Below are 18,069 nucleotides of genomic sequence, written 5' to 3' on the forward strand. Positions count from 1 at the left end.
TTTATACGTTTTTTTTTGTGTGTTTTTTTTTATATGCTAGAGCATACAGAAGGCTTTGATGCAGCCTCTCAACTGCAAAGAACGGTTGCAGAAATGGTAGTTATTACACAAACGGCCAGTAGGTGGCAACACAGCAAAGGAGATCAACCAGTGCCATGTAGAAAAAAAGCTAAATTACTTACAATTTTAAATAGATTTGTGAAAACTGATGAAACTTAGCTCTCTTCTAATGCTAATTGCTGCAAAACGGAAACAGATAGAAACATACTTTTTCTTCCTGATGATAGAAGAGACTTTAACCTTTCATTTGTTCCATGCTTTTATAGCAATTGAACACAATATTCTGTGAGCCTTGCAAAATCAGTCAAAATCCAGTAAAACAGCCGGGAGCGAACGGGACTGCTTCTGTGAAAATGGCTGGGAGTGAATGAGTTAATAACGTTTAGTAAAATCACGATGTATGCTGCCATAAACGTTAAGTGACGTCAACTGCTTTTTTTTTCTTCTTTATATATCAGTGGTCAGTGCAACGCCCAAGCACAGCAGCGCAGCCGGGTCAATGAGTTGTGAAATCAAAAACACCCACTAACTATGGCCAGCAGATGGCAGCATTGTATCTCTTTGCAATGGGGTGCCGGTGTATGAAATTACTCAACTCAACTCAACTCAAGTTTATTAGTAGCTGCTCGGGCCCTAACTAGAGCTGCGAATTCCAACGAAACATGACACAATCTGATGAAATAGAACGTTTGCAAGGTTGACGTGAATGATCAAAGCCTTTGTAACATTAAATCTAATCTAATCTAATCACACAGAGCGTCACTAAACAAAAAATATTAGTATCAAAGTCACTGTTGTGGAGAAAATGTATCTTTTCTTTTCGATTTTCGCTCAATGTCACTCAACGTACCTATTTTCAAATGCGGATTACTAAAGAACAGAATAAGGTAGAAACACACTTTTTTTTCCTAATGAAAGAATGGAATGCGATCTTTCATGTGGTACCCATGTTGTATACGTGGCAAAAGAACACAATATTCTGTTTGCTTTGAAAAATGAGTTAGGATGTTCGAAATCCGCTGGCATCATCTTTATACACTTGTAAGACAGTTATAAAAAAATGCTAAAAACTCAAAGTGCATGAATTATTCCCGCCATCCGCGACTCACGTTGGACCTTCCGCTTTCTCTATTAAATGTCAGTCCAATAAAATGTAAATGAAAAGCCTCTTGTAATGCAATTGCACGTTTTAATGAAGACGATATTCATAGCCGCGCCGGCTCGCGTTGTCTGTCAGGCTTCCCGCTTTTCTTTCCTTTCAAGCCCTGGAAACCGTTCGGCAAATCTTCCAATGAGATTACCAATGAAAATCCTATTTGAGCATTAAATAGAAATGGGGATTTATAAGAGCGAAGGCATTTACATCACCGCTCTGGCCAGATGTTGGCTCTGATGCGTCTCATTAAAGTGCAGTTAGATGAGATAAAGATGTTCCGTGGGGGAATATCAACCAGTTAGCTTGAAAGTCAGAAGCGTATTAAATATCGTCCTGTTACATTGCTGGTCAAATTGCTACGCAAGGGGGAAAAAAAAAATGCACAGAAAAATCAAGTTTTGTTATTAATGTACAACATTCTCACGATAAAACTTTTTCTCTTGGCCACTTTTCATTTTATTTTATTTAATATTTAAAGTGAAAATACAGTCAAAATTTGTGGCCTCTATTTTTTAATTCACAATGTTCATGATTTTTTGGGGGGGGCAATGTGAGTTATATAAGATTTTTTATTTTACATGTTCATTTTTACTGGCTTTCTCGATATTTTAGTACATATTTTATTTTAGATTTTTATTGTAATGTTCTCAAATTACAGCTATTCAAATTGACGAAGTTTGTTTTTTTAAAAATAATTCAATTTAATATTTTTTTAAATAATTATTTTCAAATTTGCCTCTTTTATTCATGATTGCTGTAAAGTACGAGGCAGATTAAAACCCATAAAAGCACATTTTTCACAATATATTTTTGGAATTCGCAATTTTGTATGTTAGCTATAAAGTTTTATGTTGGTCAATTGATGCATAATTATTCAGAATTTTAGAGTAACGCTTTGCTGGCCTTTTTTGGTTCATTTTTCAAAATTTTATTATATTAACTCATTAGCTCCCAAAAACGTATAAATACGTCATATTTTAAATGTTTTAAGTGTCCCAAAGACGTATTTATACGTTTTTTTTTGTTTTTTGTTTTTTTTATGCCAGAGCATAGAGAAGGCTTTTATGCAGTCTCTCTACTGCATAAAATGGTTGAGTGGCAGCAGAGTATAAGAGATCAACTAGGCCATGTTAAAACTCCCACAGTTTTCCCACAGTTCTAAGCAGAGTTGAGAAAAACGATGCAACTTAGCTATGTTCTATTGCTAATTGCTGCACAGCAGAAACTGATAGGAATATACTATTTTTCCCTGATAATAGAAGAGACTCTAATCTCTCTTTTGGTATGTTCCATATTTTTATAGCAATAGAACATAATATTTCGCGGGCCTTGAAAAATCAGTCAAAATCCAGGAAAACACTTAAGTGAAAATGGTTGGGAGTGAATGAGTTAACATGTTTTGATTATTACTTATGAATATGCATTTTATTAATAATTCCTGTAAAGTGAAACTCTTCAACTATATCGCATGTCAAATTGACCTGTTTAAATATGTTTTGGGGGGTTTTATGAAGGACAAAAATTTCAGGACCAAACTTCTGCTTCACACTTAAAAAAAAAAAGTTATTTAAAAAAAAAAAATGAAATCATAAAAAAAATAAACAAATCTAAACTGTCAGTTTCCACACTATTCAAATGTGAATTAGCGGTGCTGCGGATGCCCTCACTCGGTCGGATGCGAGATCCCACCTTTGCACGCCATTGGATGGCCCGGAACGGATTCACGGCGTTTCGATTCATTTCAAAGGCGACGGAATACCATACAAGTCTTTGACTTACAAGCGCATTGACGGAACAGCTCGAACTCATATGTCGAGGCGCCCCGCGTATAGTATTACAGAATGCGAGCGACGTCCCCACAGACGCAAATAGTCGCAGCGCCTGGCGGATAAGTCGCTCGTCTGTCCTCAGTTGCCTTTTGGTGTTGTTATGTGGCGCATGTGGAGCTCCTCGCCAGGCATTGATTGAGAGTTTGGCAGCGCTCCCGTTCTTGTTTCTATTTCTGGAGGCCCTCGCAAGGCATCATAACTGGAATCCTCGCTGGGATTTTTGCACGTTACCACAAGATGCGGCGTTATACCCCTGACGTGCGGATTGCAAATGAATCGCAGCGATAAGGAAACACTTGGGAAAAGATGTGCGATACTGTAAGGGGAAACTGCGTTTCGTTTGTTTACACTTGTCAGCTACTTTTTATACAGGAAGTCAATTTTTTTTTCTCGTAGTAGGTTCTACTCGGTCACACTAATCTAAAAGTTTGTGGAATACGAACGAATCAGCAAATATCATCTGTTTTTACCATTGTCAGGGTGCGGCCATTTTGTTACTTGATGTCGCCTGACAATGACATCACAGTGCGCAAGGGCTCAGTTTGCAAACTTCACTTGACTAAACCAGAGCTGTCAAAATTAATCAATTAATCGATTATCAAATTAATCGACAACTATTTTAACAGCGTTATCGTTTTGAGCCATTTTTTAATTATCCAAATCCTTTGATTAGCATATCAACAGTAATTTTTCCACTGATTTCTGGCTACGACTACATAGCTCTTAAAAAAAAAAAAAAAAAGTATGTTTCTACCTTATTCCGTTCTTTAGTAATCACCATTTGAAAATAGGTCATTTGAGTGACATAAGCAAAAATAGAAAAAAAAAATAGAGAAAACATGCTTTTTGTGAAAATATTTTTATTTTATTTTTTACACAACATTGACACTATTTTTGTGTTTAGTGACACTGTGAATTAGATTTAAAGTGACAAAGACTTTGATTGTTCACGTCATCGTTGACAACGTTCGATTTCATCAGATTTAAAAGAGATACAATGCTGCCATCTGCTGGCCATAGTTCGTGGGTGTTTTGGGATTCCACAACCCATTGAGCAGGCAGCGCTCCACTGCCAATTGATTAAAAAAAAAAAAATAAAAAATAAAAGAAAAACTTAGGAAACATCAATTAACGTTTATGGCGGCATTCATTAGGATTTTAGCATACGTCATTAAACGTTTTTGGCAGCCAAAGAGTTAAGAACTGAAGCATTACTTAAATACTTTTTAAAATCCAATATTTAAGCACAGTGTTAATGTTCAATACAAACAATTTGTACCAGAATGCATGACAAACCCCCCAAAAATGTGTCAAGCCTTTGTTAGTGGACTTGAGATTGACTTTGTGCGTTTCTGCGCTAGGTTTTCGGGGCCTGCCCATCGAGGACCAAATTACGCTGATCCAGTACTCGTGGATGTGTCTGTCCTCGTTTTGTCTCGGCTGGCGCTCCTACAAACACACCAACGGACAGTTGCTCTACTTCGCTCCTGACCTCATCTTCAACGAGTGCGTACACACACACGCATACAGTGGCGTATATGTTCTGGGCCCACCACGTAACAAAATAAATAAATAAAACCTCTGGTTTCAATAGACAGTTTGTGAAAAGCTAATGTTTTTATAACTAATATCTGCCTGATCCCATCACAAGACACCATAACATGCCTGTTTACTGAGTTAGTGCTCGATGGGACGTTTCTTCCTCTTTAAAAAAAAAAAAAAAAAAAAAAAAGGAATTCTGATGTCACGCTTGGCTGGGAAAAAAATTGAGCGACTAATTGTTTTTACAGCTGGTCGCCGCTGACTTGTGTGTGTGTGTGTGTGAGTTGCCTGAGCGCAAATGTCAGGATGAGTTCTTCCGGCCGAGGGAAAACAATTTGGAGACAAGTAGAAACAATTTTCAGAGACTATAAAGCGCTGCGAAAAGCAGCAGCTCACTTTGAGCAGTGAGTCAGCAAAAAATAAAAAAAAATTAAAAAAATCAGGCAAAGAGCTGGAGAGAATATGTGCAGACACTCAGCACAAAGATCAACTTTTATTATCTTGATGTTGGTATGTTATTATTACCGTAGTGTATGTTACGGCTATGGTCCATCAATATTACAGTACATACATGTTACATAATTATACTATGTTAAATATACTGGAGAGATTGTAAATTACCTATATATTAGCATATTAGCCGCACTAGTAGCCTGTCAAAGTTTTTTGCTAGCTAGGTGGTGTGGCGTACGTAACGCAGAACTTGCCTCAAACTCTTAATTACTCACACGCCCCTCCAGCCCAGCCTGGCTTTTTGGTACCATCTGAGCAGTTGATTCTCAGTTTTGCTATTTAATGTGTTCTGAAGAGCGCTTCCTGGAAGGCAGGATCTTCCGTTTTCACTCAGGAACATGCGTTATATAAATACAGGATGTATAGCCATGAACTCCTTCTCAATCGACATCTCTGGGCTTCTGTTAATGTGTGGTGGTGACTTTTTTTTCCTAAACCAGCCTGTATTTTGCCATTTTGTGTTTGTTTTGTCAACAGTGGGACATTTCTGTGCACAGACAGTTGTTTACCCTTCCAGCCAATCGCAGAGCGGGGAGTGAGTGAGTGAGCTTGTGTGAGTGAGTGAGTGAGTGAGTGAGTGAGTGAGTGAGTGAGTGGGGCCAGGCGAATTTGTCGCCTGCATTTGATTTTTTTTCACTCACTCACTCTTGTGTGGCGGTAATGGAGTCTGACTCACTCATTCACTCACTGAGTGAGTGAGTGAGTGAGTGAGTGAGTGAAAAAATAAAATGCAGCCGACAAATTCGCCCGGCCCCACTCACTCACTCACTCAAGCTCTTGTGTGAGTGAGTGAGTGAGTGAGTGAAAAAAAATCAAATGCAGCTGACAAATTCGCCCGGCCCCACTCACTCACTCACTCAAGCTCTTGTGTGAGTGAGTGAGTGAGTGAGTGGGGCCAGGCGAATTTGTCGCCTGCATTTGATTTTTTTTCACTCACTCACTCACTCTTGTGTGGCGGTAATGGAGTCTGACTCACTCATTCACTCACTGAGTGAGTGAGTGAGTGAGTGAGTGAGTGAGTGAGTGAGTGAAAAAACCAAATGCAGCCGACAAATTCGCCCGGCCCCACTCACTCACTCACTCACTCACTCAAGCTCTTGTGTGAGTGAGTGAGTGAGTGAGTGAGTGAAAAAAAATCAAATGCAGCTGACAAATTCGCCCGGCCCCACTCACTCACGCTCTTGTGTGCGTGAGTGAGTGAATGAGTGGGGCCAGGTGAATTGGTCGCCTGCATTTGATTTTTTTTTCACTCACTCACTCACTCACTCTTGTGTGGCGGTAATGGAGTCTGACTCACTCATTCACTCACTGAGTGAGTGAGTGAGTGAGTGAAAAAATCAAATGCAGCCGACAAATTCGCCCGGCCCCACTCACTCACTCACTCACTCACTCAAGCTCTTGTGTGAGTGAGTGAGTGAGTGAGTGAGTGAGTGAGTGAGTGAGTGAAAAAAAAATCAAATGCAGCTGACAAATTCGCCCGGCCCCGTCTGCAGACCGTTAGCGACACGCCCCCCGCCAACCCCCGCTCTGCGATTGGCTGGAGGGGTAAATAACTGTCTGTGCACAGAAACATCCCGCTGTTGACAAAACAAACACAAAATGGCAAAATACAGGCTGGGGGTGTGGGGATTTAGAAAAAAAAAATCACCACCACACATTAACAGAAGCCCGGAGGTGTCGATTGAGAAGGAGTTCATGGCTGTACATCCTGTATTTTTATATGGTGCATTTTCCTGAGTGAAAACGGAAGACCCTTCCTTTAAGTGTGATTCCCACCACTTAACCGTCCTTCCTCGTTTATTTCCAGGGACCGGATGCAGCAGTCCGCCATGTACAGCTTGTGTCTGGGCATGAGGCAGGTGAGCCAAGAGTTTGTTCGGCTGCAGCTCACCTACGACGAGTTCCTCTCCATGAAGGTCCTGCTGCTTCTCAGCACAAGTGAGTAAGACAGCCAGCTACAAGCCCGTGTACAGCTTTGTCGCGAAATGCTAAAAGTTTTAAAGCTTTAGTGGTTTTCAGTAGAAAAGGTTTGGAAGACTTTTCAGGATGGATGGTCGGACATTTAGCCATGACTTAAAAGAGAAACTTACAGAGCACCAGATAAACGAATGCAGACTGAAGTTTCATACGGTCGTTTATCATCCTCTACTCTCACTTGTCCAAAAATACAATTTGAATTCAGCAAGGAGTGAAATACTGGGTAATTTTCAAATCCCAGACATTTGTAGGTCCCGATATGTCATGGGAAAAGAGGTCACTCATTTCAAATTTCTCTCCCCCCACCAATCACGTCTACAGACTGTCACCATCTACACCCGTCAGTGGCTATTAAACACAGCAAAAAAAAAAAAAAAAAGTTTCAAAAGTCCACCGGGACCCGCAGTTCATGCATTTTACATACTGGCGCTGGTGGAGCGAGAAGCGTTAGTGGCGAGTTTGAGAAGTCTGCATGCTGGCTAGACTTCGTTGAGCCGCCAACACCGGGTGCCAATCAGTGGAAATATTTATGGCGGATGGAGACGTCAGCATGCACTTAAAAAAAAAAAAGTCGGATGACGGAGATTTTTCCAGACATTCTGATTGGACAAAATGCACTGAGAGACAAACAATAGGTTTTCACATGAAAAAAAAAATAAAGTTGTGCAGGACTTTTTGCCCTAGGACGTAGCATAAGTGTGTTCGCCCAAGATTTATGATTCAAAACCGTACCGTGATGTTCTGAACTGAAGTCGACTGAAATATTACTTTAAAAAACAGAAAGAAAAATAAGTGAGTAGCCACAATAAACAAACTTGAAAAGACTTTAGGTCCCAAAATGTGTACGTTTTCTGGGGAAAGAGGACACAAATTTTCAATTTAGTTCAAGTTTAGATCGCGCGTGCTGGAAGGCAGTACTTAAAAAGAAGCACAGGCCACGAAACAAAATCGAAGAATGCATGCAGACTAAAGTATCCATTATCACGCTATTATGTTTTTTTATATATCATAAATATTCTGACAAAGAAAAACACAGACTTGGGGTAGTGAAATCCTGGCTGGATACTTTTTCTTGGGCCCAAAAAATGTACAGAGAAAAGAGGACGTAGATCTTTTTGGAAGTAGGAAGCATATTCAGTCGTCTTTTTTTTTTCTTTTTTTTTTTTTTTTTTAAGCCTAAGATATACGCTTCCAAACCGAAATGGACCAAAACGTTAAAATGTGGCTTGAGATATTCAGTGAAGCCAAAGTACAATGAAAGGACACAATCTCAAGGCACAGTATAGCACTTAGCTAGCTAGCTAGTTAGCTAACTTTGGTTCCAAATAGTTGTCACTGCAAAAAGAAGTCACCGGGTCACAGTGCTACAAAGCCATATTTACCTATTTAAAGCGCACTGTGAGAAAAAAAACTGAACACATTGGCTTCTGATAGTCAAAATGACTTCATACACGCCACTCTAATAAAAAAAAAAAAAAAAAAAAAAAAAAAAAGGGTTTCTGGGGTAAGTGTTCAAGAAAATGGATGGATGGATGAAATGAGTGAGGGTAGATTTAAAGGGATAGTTCAGATTTTGGGACATGAATCTGTATTGCATCATCACCTCTAGTAGTGTGCGATCAGCACTGACTTAGCCCTGTCAGCGTTCCGTGACTCGAGTTCTCGTCCGGTTTTGGTCGAGAGGAAAGTAGTCCGGCAAGTTGGTTGGGGTTACGGAAATAAAGCGTCACAAAACTTCACCCTAGAAAAAAAAAAAAAAAAAAAAAAAAAAAAAAGACTCCATTACCGCCGGGCACTATTTTTCTGTTCGTTCGTATCACTGCACGGCGCGCTGCATACAGCATGATAGACGCGCACTAATCTACAAGTTGTCTGTTCGAAGTTATAGTTACAGGGCGCAGTGATACGAACGAACAGAAAAATAGTGCCCGGCAGTAATGGAGTCTGACTTTTTTCTCAGGCGAAGTTTTGTGATGCAAATGTATCACTCTTTTGAACACAAATAGTTTTTTTGAGAAGCAAACCTCTTTATTTCCGTGATCCCAGCCAACTTGCCGGACTACTTTCCTCTCGACCAAAACCGGACCAGAACTCGTGTCACGGAACGCCGTCAGGGGTAAAAGTGAGGATGTAATGCAGATTCATGTCCAAAAATCCGAACGACCGCTTTAAGGACAAACCAATGAACGAAAAAAGAAGCCATCTTGGAAAAACAAAGACAAAAGGAGAGTCAAAGGGGGGTCATCGCCAGGCCTTCTGTTGCCGTGGCCTCCCTCTCCGGTGCTCGCTGCTCGTCTGGAGATTTGCCACCGAGCCCTGCCGAGCTCGGCCGCGCTCCAAGAGCTGCAATTTTCCTCTTTCTCATTTGTCATTTGGTGAAGAAAGAGCTACACACAATGAGATTGTGTTCAATGCACAACTGCCTTTTGGGTATTCTTGGGCGGAGTTGAAGTTTTTGGCTAGGTTTCCAAATATGGTATGGTGAGGGCGGGGCATGGTTGAATTTGGTTTGGAGAGGTTTTACCTTAATGTATTCCGACCGGTTGTATTCAAGCAAGTAAAGGTTAGGCTGGGGTGAGCTTAGAAAGCCCATTTTCTACTCCCAAGCGGAGAAAACTGTAAAGTGCGACTGTACCATTTGGAAGCCCCCGGGGAAGCGGTTGTGACTCATTTTCACAAGCGAGCGTACCATCTCCTAGGCGACTTTTGGGGAAAGCGCCGTTAGTCGCAGCCATTCCGAGAGCAAGCTGGCGGAAGGGGAAAGAGGGTGTTGACACAGTCGTTGTCAGAGCTCGTCGCCGTACGACCAGCGCCTCTGGGCTGGAACCAACGAAAGCGCGCGGGGGGAGTAAAGAGGACGGGAGAGGAGCTGCTAATGCTCTCTGACCTTGGGCTTAGGTTTCAATCCAGCCCGCGGTGTCTGATGACCCCGTTCGGCCGGCGCGTTCGCCTCACCTCTGCGCAGACATGATACTGCAAATGAGTCATCGCTTGGAACACAAAATGTTCTTGGTCACGGTCAGATATAAGCTTTTTTTTTTTATTAAAGGAAGTCGACCTTAAAGGGATATTTTACTTATTTAGCTATTTTTGGCAAACAATATTTTGCCTAGAATAAATTTGATATTTTCATTATTTTTCATGTACAAACTTTAAAAACACATTTTGCTGTCGACTGAAAATGACATCACAAGGGCTCAGGTAACCAATCACAGCTCAGCTTGTGAATGTCACATGACCAAACCTAAAAAACAGCTGAGCTGTGATTGGTTACCTGAGCCCTTATGATGTCATTTTCAGTCGACAGCAAGTTGCAAAATGTGTTTTTAAAGGTACTATTTGTACGTTACAAATAATGAAAGTATCAAATTAATTATAGACAAAATATTCACTTTTTATCGCTATAATGGGTAAATAAGTGAAGAATCCCTTTAAATATTTCTTGACAATGTCTTATATGTGACCTCACTAAAAATGATATTCTGATTAATATTACATTTGTGGTATATGAGCGCAGCAAAATCCAGCCATTTTTAACCATTTCAGGGGGCGGCCATTTTGCCAGTTGCTGTCGACTGAAGATGACATCAATGTTGCTCAAGTAAATGACCAATCACAGCTCGCTTGTTTCCTGAAGATGAGCTGTGATTGGTTGCTGTGTGAGCAACTGTGATGTCATTTTCACTCGACGGCAAGTTGACTGCCTTTTGTTAGTGATAAAAACTGCTGGATTTTGCTGCTCAACTCATATTCCACTCAGGCAAAATTAAACAAAATACCATATTTAGACTCATAGGGCTGTCTAGAACATATTGACGTCCCCTTTAAGTACGTATATTTTTTAAGGGATACTTCACATATTTAGCCCATTATAGCAATAAAAAGTTAATATTTTGTCTATAATTAATTTGATACTTTCATTATTTATCACGTACAAGTAGTACCTTGAAAAACACATTTTGCAACTTTGTCGACTGAAAATGACATCACAAAGGGCTCAGGTAACGACCAATCACAGCTCACCTGTTTTCTAGGTTTGGTCATGTGACATTCACAAGCTGAGCTGTGATTGGTTAACTGCCTTTGTGATGTCATTTTTCAGTCGACAGCAAGCTGCAAAATGTGTTTTTAAAGGTACTAATTGTACATGAAAAATAATGAAAATATCGAATTTATTACAGGCAAACTATTGATGTTTGACTGCTAAAAATGGCTACATAAGTAAAGTATCAGTTTAAATTAATAATGCTTCTCCGCACTCCATCTACACGGTGACGTAAACAAATATGGAATTTGCTCAAAATGGTCGACTTCCTGTTCTATTTCGGGCATAAGGTTCTTGAGACTCTTTCATGCATATTGTTACGATAGACATGTCCACCAAATGTCGTGTTGAAACTGGTGACACAAAATGGCCGCATCATACCAAAATGGTCAACTGTGGGACTATTTCATGCGTCCTTTCACACTTCACTCTTGAATTACTTTTAAATAAAGTTTTCAGCGAATTGAGGCCTCCAAATAGGTTGCGTAACTTGCAGCGCAAAAAAAAAAAAAAAAAAAAAAATGTCTCTGGCACCAATTACCACGATATGAGGATGAGCCGTTTCAAGGATGGGGGGGGGTCGCATCCTCTGTACCGCTCCGAAATGCCAGGTCAGTTTCTATTCAGGGTTTATGTAGGTCAGCAGGAAGAGACGAAGAAGAAGAAAAAATAAAACAACAACAACAAAAGGTCCAAACACATCTTTCGGGTATTAGCACATTTTCATCATGCCCAGCCATGAAATAGGTCCCGCCCGCCTCGCACCAATCTGTTTTTGGATCTTCCCGGCGAACGGCGCGCCTCGAGGCGCTTGCTCATCTGTGCAGAGAAAGAGGCGAAAAACGATCGGACGAGTAACGCAAGCGCACTTTGGAGTTATTGACCTAGGAGCGTCCCTTTCTCGGAAACAGACGCGATGCTAACCGACAGGAAGTGGCCAACGGGCCGGCCGTTCCCGCCGCATCATCATCTAGACTTGTTGCTCTTACAAACGTTGCGGAATTTCAACCTTGTGCTATAAAAAGGCAGTTTGGGTTTTTTTGGTGAAGCATTTACGAGATGCTAACGTTCCAGCTGGTTTAACGTTTTCCAGCTCCACTGACAATCTGATGGAATGTGGAAGCCACACTTCCTATTAGGCCTTACATCTCATTTTAATGGACGACGTCATGCTTTTCACATATTGATCTAGGGACCGCCCATCTATCTAGTATGACTACTTTTGATCAGAGCTCATTTGGGCAAATTCCATAGTAGGTGTTTGTCTATGAACAAAGTGGAAATTTAGCCCAAATTGGCAGCTTTCAAACTTTAGACTTATGCGTCCTGTCACAACCAAGGTTATTTTAGTTAACTAAAACAAAAAAAACAAAAAACTAAAACTAATACTGAAACTAACTAAAACTAAACTAGAATGAAATTTTACATAACTTAAACAAATGAAAACTAACAGAACCACCCTGAAAACGAATTAATACAAACTAAATTTAAAAAAACAACAATCAAAACAAACTAAAATTAAAAATTCCAAAACTATAATAATCCTGGTCACAACAGACATGTCCACTGAATTTCATGTCAAATGGTGAAATTGGTGTTGGGGAACTTTCCAGGGGCCTTTTTTTTTTTTTTTTTTAAATTATAATTTGCCACCAAAAATGGCCGACTTCTTGTTCAGTTTTGGGCATTGGTCCTTGAGACTTTTTCGTGCCTGTTACGATAGACATGAATTGGTGGAACTGGTCCTGCAGGGGCTATTTTATTTATTTATTTATTTTTAACATTTGAGGTCCTGTTCTTATGGAATTTGCCCTCAATAATGGTGGCTTAAAATCAAAATGGCAGATTTCCTATTTAATTTTGGGTCCTGTTATGATACCTGTCCTCTAAAGTTCATGTAAATTGGTAAAAACTGTGTCAGGTTAATATATTTTTTTTCAGTTTTTTTCCACACCCCTTTCTCACAAAATTAGCCTCCAAAATGGCCGACTTCCTGTTCAATTCGGGCACGGGTTTTTGAGAGTAGACCACCCAATTTTGTGTTGAGCTTGTTTATTTTTTCTTCTCATTTTCTTAGCCTGTTTTCCGTTAGATTTACTTCCTGTTCACTTTCCGACATTTTGTGCTCTGTTATGATCAACGTGTCCGTCCAATTTCGTGTTAAGTTGTATTGGGGGCTAAAATGTGCGTTCAAAAGATAGTTGGCTCGTCAAACAACACCATCTAAGACTGTGGTTAAACTTAAAGCCATCCTAGTTGTCATTGGTCCAACCCCGCCCCCTCTGTCTGGTGACTCGTTTCGCAGTTCCCAAAGAGGGTCTGAAGAACCAGGCGGCGTTCGAGGAGATGCGCGTTAATTACATCAAGGAGCTGCGGCGCTCGGTGGGGAAGGCCACCAACAACTCGGGCCAGACCTGGCAGCGCTTCTTCCAGCTCACCAAGCTACTGGACGCCATGCACGGTGTAAGTATGCCCCCGGCGCGGCGGGCCTTGCCAGCCGCCGCCTACTGTAGTACCGCCCCCTCTTTTGGCGGCGCCGCGCACGCAGGGAGGTGTTCGCTGGCAATTTTGGGCGCCACTGATATCGTTGGAATTTTTTTCTTTTCCTTTCTGGAATGGCAGCAGAGCGGATTTGGATCATACTTGGCGGTTGGCTGATGCAGCGGCTCCTAATAAGGATTACTGCATCCCAATCTGCCCCCCCCCGAGGGGTTGCGGTTATTTCGGCTGACCAGAACAGAAGGCGGATCAATGCCAACTGACAGTTTTCTGGATCACTGTAGAGGGCCCGCTTGCCAAAATTCACTAACGCTAATCATTGGGTTAATGCATCAGAGATGCTGAAATCGCATCAAGCGCCCCCTTGTGGCGAGTTAAAAGGAACTGGAAAGGGGTCAAAGTCCATTCCGCTCCATAAACAAGGGTACAAGTCAGAGTCCAATTTGGTTGCGCTACATAAACGTCCCCAGAAGAGCTCATTTTTGGACTCCAGTATAACTTGTTGTGTCAAAAAGTCGCACATTTGCATATCGGATTGGTCGTGGTTCTGGTCACATAAAAAAAAAAGCTTGTTACTAGGCAGAATTCAAAGGGCGGAATCAAGTGTGCCCCACTGGCCACTGAAAATAATCTTTTTAACAACTTGCGTACTACTTGTTGACAAATTTATTTAATGATTAAAAAAGTACATGTAATAATTGAACTAAAACAAGTCTTCAACAAAAAAAAAGGTAAAAAGTATTTTTTCTAAAATTAAATTAAAAATGCTAATTTAAAGAATAAAATCATTTTATGAAAAAATAAGCTGTAAAACCATGATATTATTAGATGACAAAAATATCCATGCATTGTTGGAAATTTTTCCAAAAGAGTCTGATAAGAACTTTGAAACTGCTCTGTATCGAATCTAATTTTTTGTTTGTTTTTGTGCGGCAGCTGGTGGCCAACCTGCTGGACTTCTGCTTCTACACCTTCCGCGAGTCGCAGGCCCTGAAGGTGGCGTTCCCCGAGATGCTGGTGGAGATCATCAGCGACCAGATACCAAAGGTGGAGTCGGGCCTCACCCACACCATCTACTTCCACAAGAAGTGACGGGGGACAAAAAAAAAAATAACAAACTAAAAACAAAACATTGAAAAACACTTGGCTGAGAACTCGCGGCGACGGGGGAAGCGCCGCGAGCGCGCGCATCGTCGGAACGCGCTGGAGGAAAAGAAAGGACCGGAATATTTGGGGCGGAGTCGGGAATATATCCCTCTGCCATGGCCCCGCCCCCCCCCTTATAAAACCCCCCTGTGCACCCCAAAGACGCTAACTATCTTTTGAACGGAGATAAAGCCATACATTTCCTTCGGATGTGCTCGTGCTACATTCACACTAACACGACACAGATGCACTCAAAATCCTTCAAAAAAGAAAATATCACTTCGATTAACTGCGGCTTATGCAGTTTCTCACATGCAGCAAATCAATATACAGTATGTTAAGCCAATAGATAGAATTTTGCTTCGCAGCGTATCTACAGCAGGACTACAGGGGAGACAAAAAACAACAAAAAAATATAAATACACGCTTGACTATAAGGCCAAAGGTCTAGTTGAATATATTCCAAGGGCTACATGTATAACGTGTTGTACATGCTTCACCATGAGCTCACTTTCTAATTCAATTGGTGTTACACAAGTCCAAAATGATTCAAAACCCCGCCCATTTATTTGCACGCGTTGGATGCGGGATAAAAGGCAAGAAAGAGGGGATTTTATTTTTATTTTTTTATTTTTATTTTTTTTAACAGTCCATTTTTTTTCTAAATATTGAATAACACGACTAAAAAGTTGATCAATATTTTTTTATGAGGAAAAAGTTGTAAATGCAAGATTAAGAAACAGAATTTAATAATGAATTTTGAAAATACTGAATTGGAAGACTAAAGTTAAAAAAAAAAATTACTTTGGTGAGAAAAAGATCATTTGGAACAAGTAGCTACTTATGAAAAGGATAATTTAATGAATTTAATGAGAAAAACACTAAAATTGAGAGGGGCGGAGGAAAAAAAAAACAGTTTTATGAGAAAAAAAAATCTTAAAAATGAAAAAGAAAATCCTGTGGAAAAAAAGAAGAAAAAAAAAGACAAAAAAATGTGAGAAATGATTTACAAGAAATACCTTGAAGAAAAAGGTTTTTAAAAGTAAGAGTATAGTTCATATTTATACATTTGATTTGATTTGATTAATCAATAAATGAAATTATACGTAATTATACAAATTATACATAAATATATAATATGACAAAGTTGTTTTACAAGAAATAGATTAGGGAAAATAAGAGAGAAAAAAAAACTTTTTTTTAAAATAATTTTTAAACGCAAACTATTTTAAAGGTATGAGGTAAAAGAATAATCAAAAAAAAATAAATTTGGGTGTGAAAAAAATAATTCTGTAGGGAGAAAAAAATACAGGAAATAGTGTAATTTTCTGAGAAAAAAAAAAAAAAGTCCAAACTTTACAAGAATACAGTTATAATATTCTTATGATAATAAAGTACATAACATGAGAATAAAGTTGTTTTACAAGAACACGATAATTTGATAAGAATAAAGTTTTAATCTGCGAAAATGTAGAATTTATTGCGACATTCTAACAATTAAAAACAAAGTAATAACTTTACATGAATTGTAATTTTCAAGAAATGAAATATAATGAGCAAAGTTATTTTAACAATCACACAAACTAAACTGTCATACAACTAAAATTGTGTCAACTTTATATTTTCAAAACATTTTCTCACTTTTTTGTCTCAATTTCCAGCCCAACGTCAAATCTTCTGGGAGGGGGTATGAATTATTTTGGACTCAACGATACATTTTTGCAGTTCTGATGTGCAGTGAAACAATCCAAAGTAATATGCAAACGGCTAACGGAGTCACTCCGGAGGGTGAACAATCACGACAATAAGAAGCAACAAAATTGAAATGCCGCTAAGGGATTGGTCGGCTGGGCAGCCATGTTGCTCAGTCGTTTGTGTCAGCTGTGCACTTCACGTCTGTTTTTACTCACAAGCAAAGTCAGCCCCTTTTGTGACCCGACTTCCCACAAATAATACCATTAATAAAGCATTTTGATAAGAGTTGTCGTTATTTTGATTTTTCAGACTTTGACATTAAGGTGCTTCATTTTCATAATCGATGCCAGGCCAAACATTTGTACAGTACACTGACTTTCAAATGAACAATGCAAACTCACACACGTCGCCCTCCAACAAAAAACATGTCCCAATTTTGTGAGTTGGTTATTAAGAGGCCAAAAACTTTTTTTTTTTTTAGCTGAGAAAGAAAGCCCCCCCCCCCCCCCCAAAAAAAAACTGTAGCAGAAACAACTAGATGCAATTTTGATTCTTTACAAATCCACAAACAAAATTATATTTCAGAACAAATAACTTTCTTCCTGTCAATAGATTTCTATTCTATAATTCTATAATACTCAATATAATTTCTCTACTTTAGCCAAAATAAATATCTTTTGGGTATTTTTTTTTTAATATTTAGACAACCTCCACCAAATTATATGAATAATTTTAAAATAATTTTTTTTTTTTTTTTCATCCGAGGCCACCCACCTCATTTTTTTAAATTAGTTTTAGGGGGGGGAAATAAATACATAAAAAAAAAAAATAATAATTATATAAATAAGTAAACAAAATATATATTTTTTTATTTTTCTTTGAAAAAAATTGGAAATGTTTGTTACCTGAAAACACCCTCAAATTTTATTTTTAGTCACCCCCCACCAAAAAAAAATAAAAAATTATAAACTACAAAACAACCCAACAAATAAATTCTACCCGCAAAAATACATAAGAAGATTGGATTTTTCAGTTTCTTTTAATTTTAACACTCCAATTAAGAAACAAAACAAAACAAAAAAAACTAGTATTCTTTTGTGTTTCAGGTAAGAACTCACAAAATTTGGACATACAAATTAGATGCTTTCAGTTGACACACAAACAAACGATCACAGCCTGTACAGTTGATTTAACACGGAGACTTAATCTGCTTAACGTACAGCTACTAACTAGCGAGAGCTATTGGAAAGTTTTGGAAGGTACACTTTACGCCATAATTTTGGACACTTGAGTTTTTCACATATTTCCCATAAACGGTCATGCTACTGAGGAGCGTTAGCAGTGCAATCGCCCCCCCCCCCCAAAAAAAAACAACTATTTTCCCTAATTTGCCAGTGTGAAAAGTGTGTGTGCGTGTGTTTGTTGGTGGATTAGCCATATCCTATTTTTTTTTTTTTTTTTTTTTTTTTTTTTTTTTTTTTTTTTTTTTTTAATATTAATGCACAGAGGAGGTTTGGTTGAGCAGCAGCTAGCGGGCGTTATGCTCCTTTTACGTTGGGCAATTTTTTGTAAAGCGGAGCAAGGAATCGGGACGTCCCTCGTTTTGA

General features: G+C 39.2%; 1 protein-coding gene across 1 annotated transcript in view; it reads left to right on the forward strand.

Moving 5' to 3' along the window:
* The window catches only part of nr3c2 (nuclear receptor subfamily 3, group C, member 2), a 76,576-nt gene extending 58,756 nt beyond the window's left edge, over positions 1-17,820 (forward strand). Inside the window, exons 6-9 of the mRNA XM_077523703.1 lie at positions 4,407-4,551; positions 6,908-7,038; positions 13,428-13,585; positions 14,558-17,820. Coding sequence (XP_077379829.1) covers positions 4,407-4,551; positions 6,908-7,038; positions 13,428-13,585; positions 14,558-14,713 — 590 coding nt within the window. The 3' untranslated portion in view covers positions 14,714-17,820. The remainder of the gene's footprint in view (positions 1-4,406; positions 4,552-6,907; positions 7,039-13,427; positions 13,586-14,557) is intronic.
* Positions 17,821-18,069: the final 249 nt, after the last annotated feature.

The sequence above is a fragment of the Festucalex cinctus genome, chromosome 6 (genome assembly GCF_051991245.1).
Source record: "Festucalex cinctus isolate MCC-2025b chromosome 6, RoL_Fcin_1.0, whole genome shotgun sequence".
NCBI classification, from domain to species: Eukaryota; Metazoa; Chordata; class Actinopteri; order Syngnathiformes; family Syngnathidae; genus Festucalex; species Festucalex cinctus.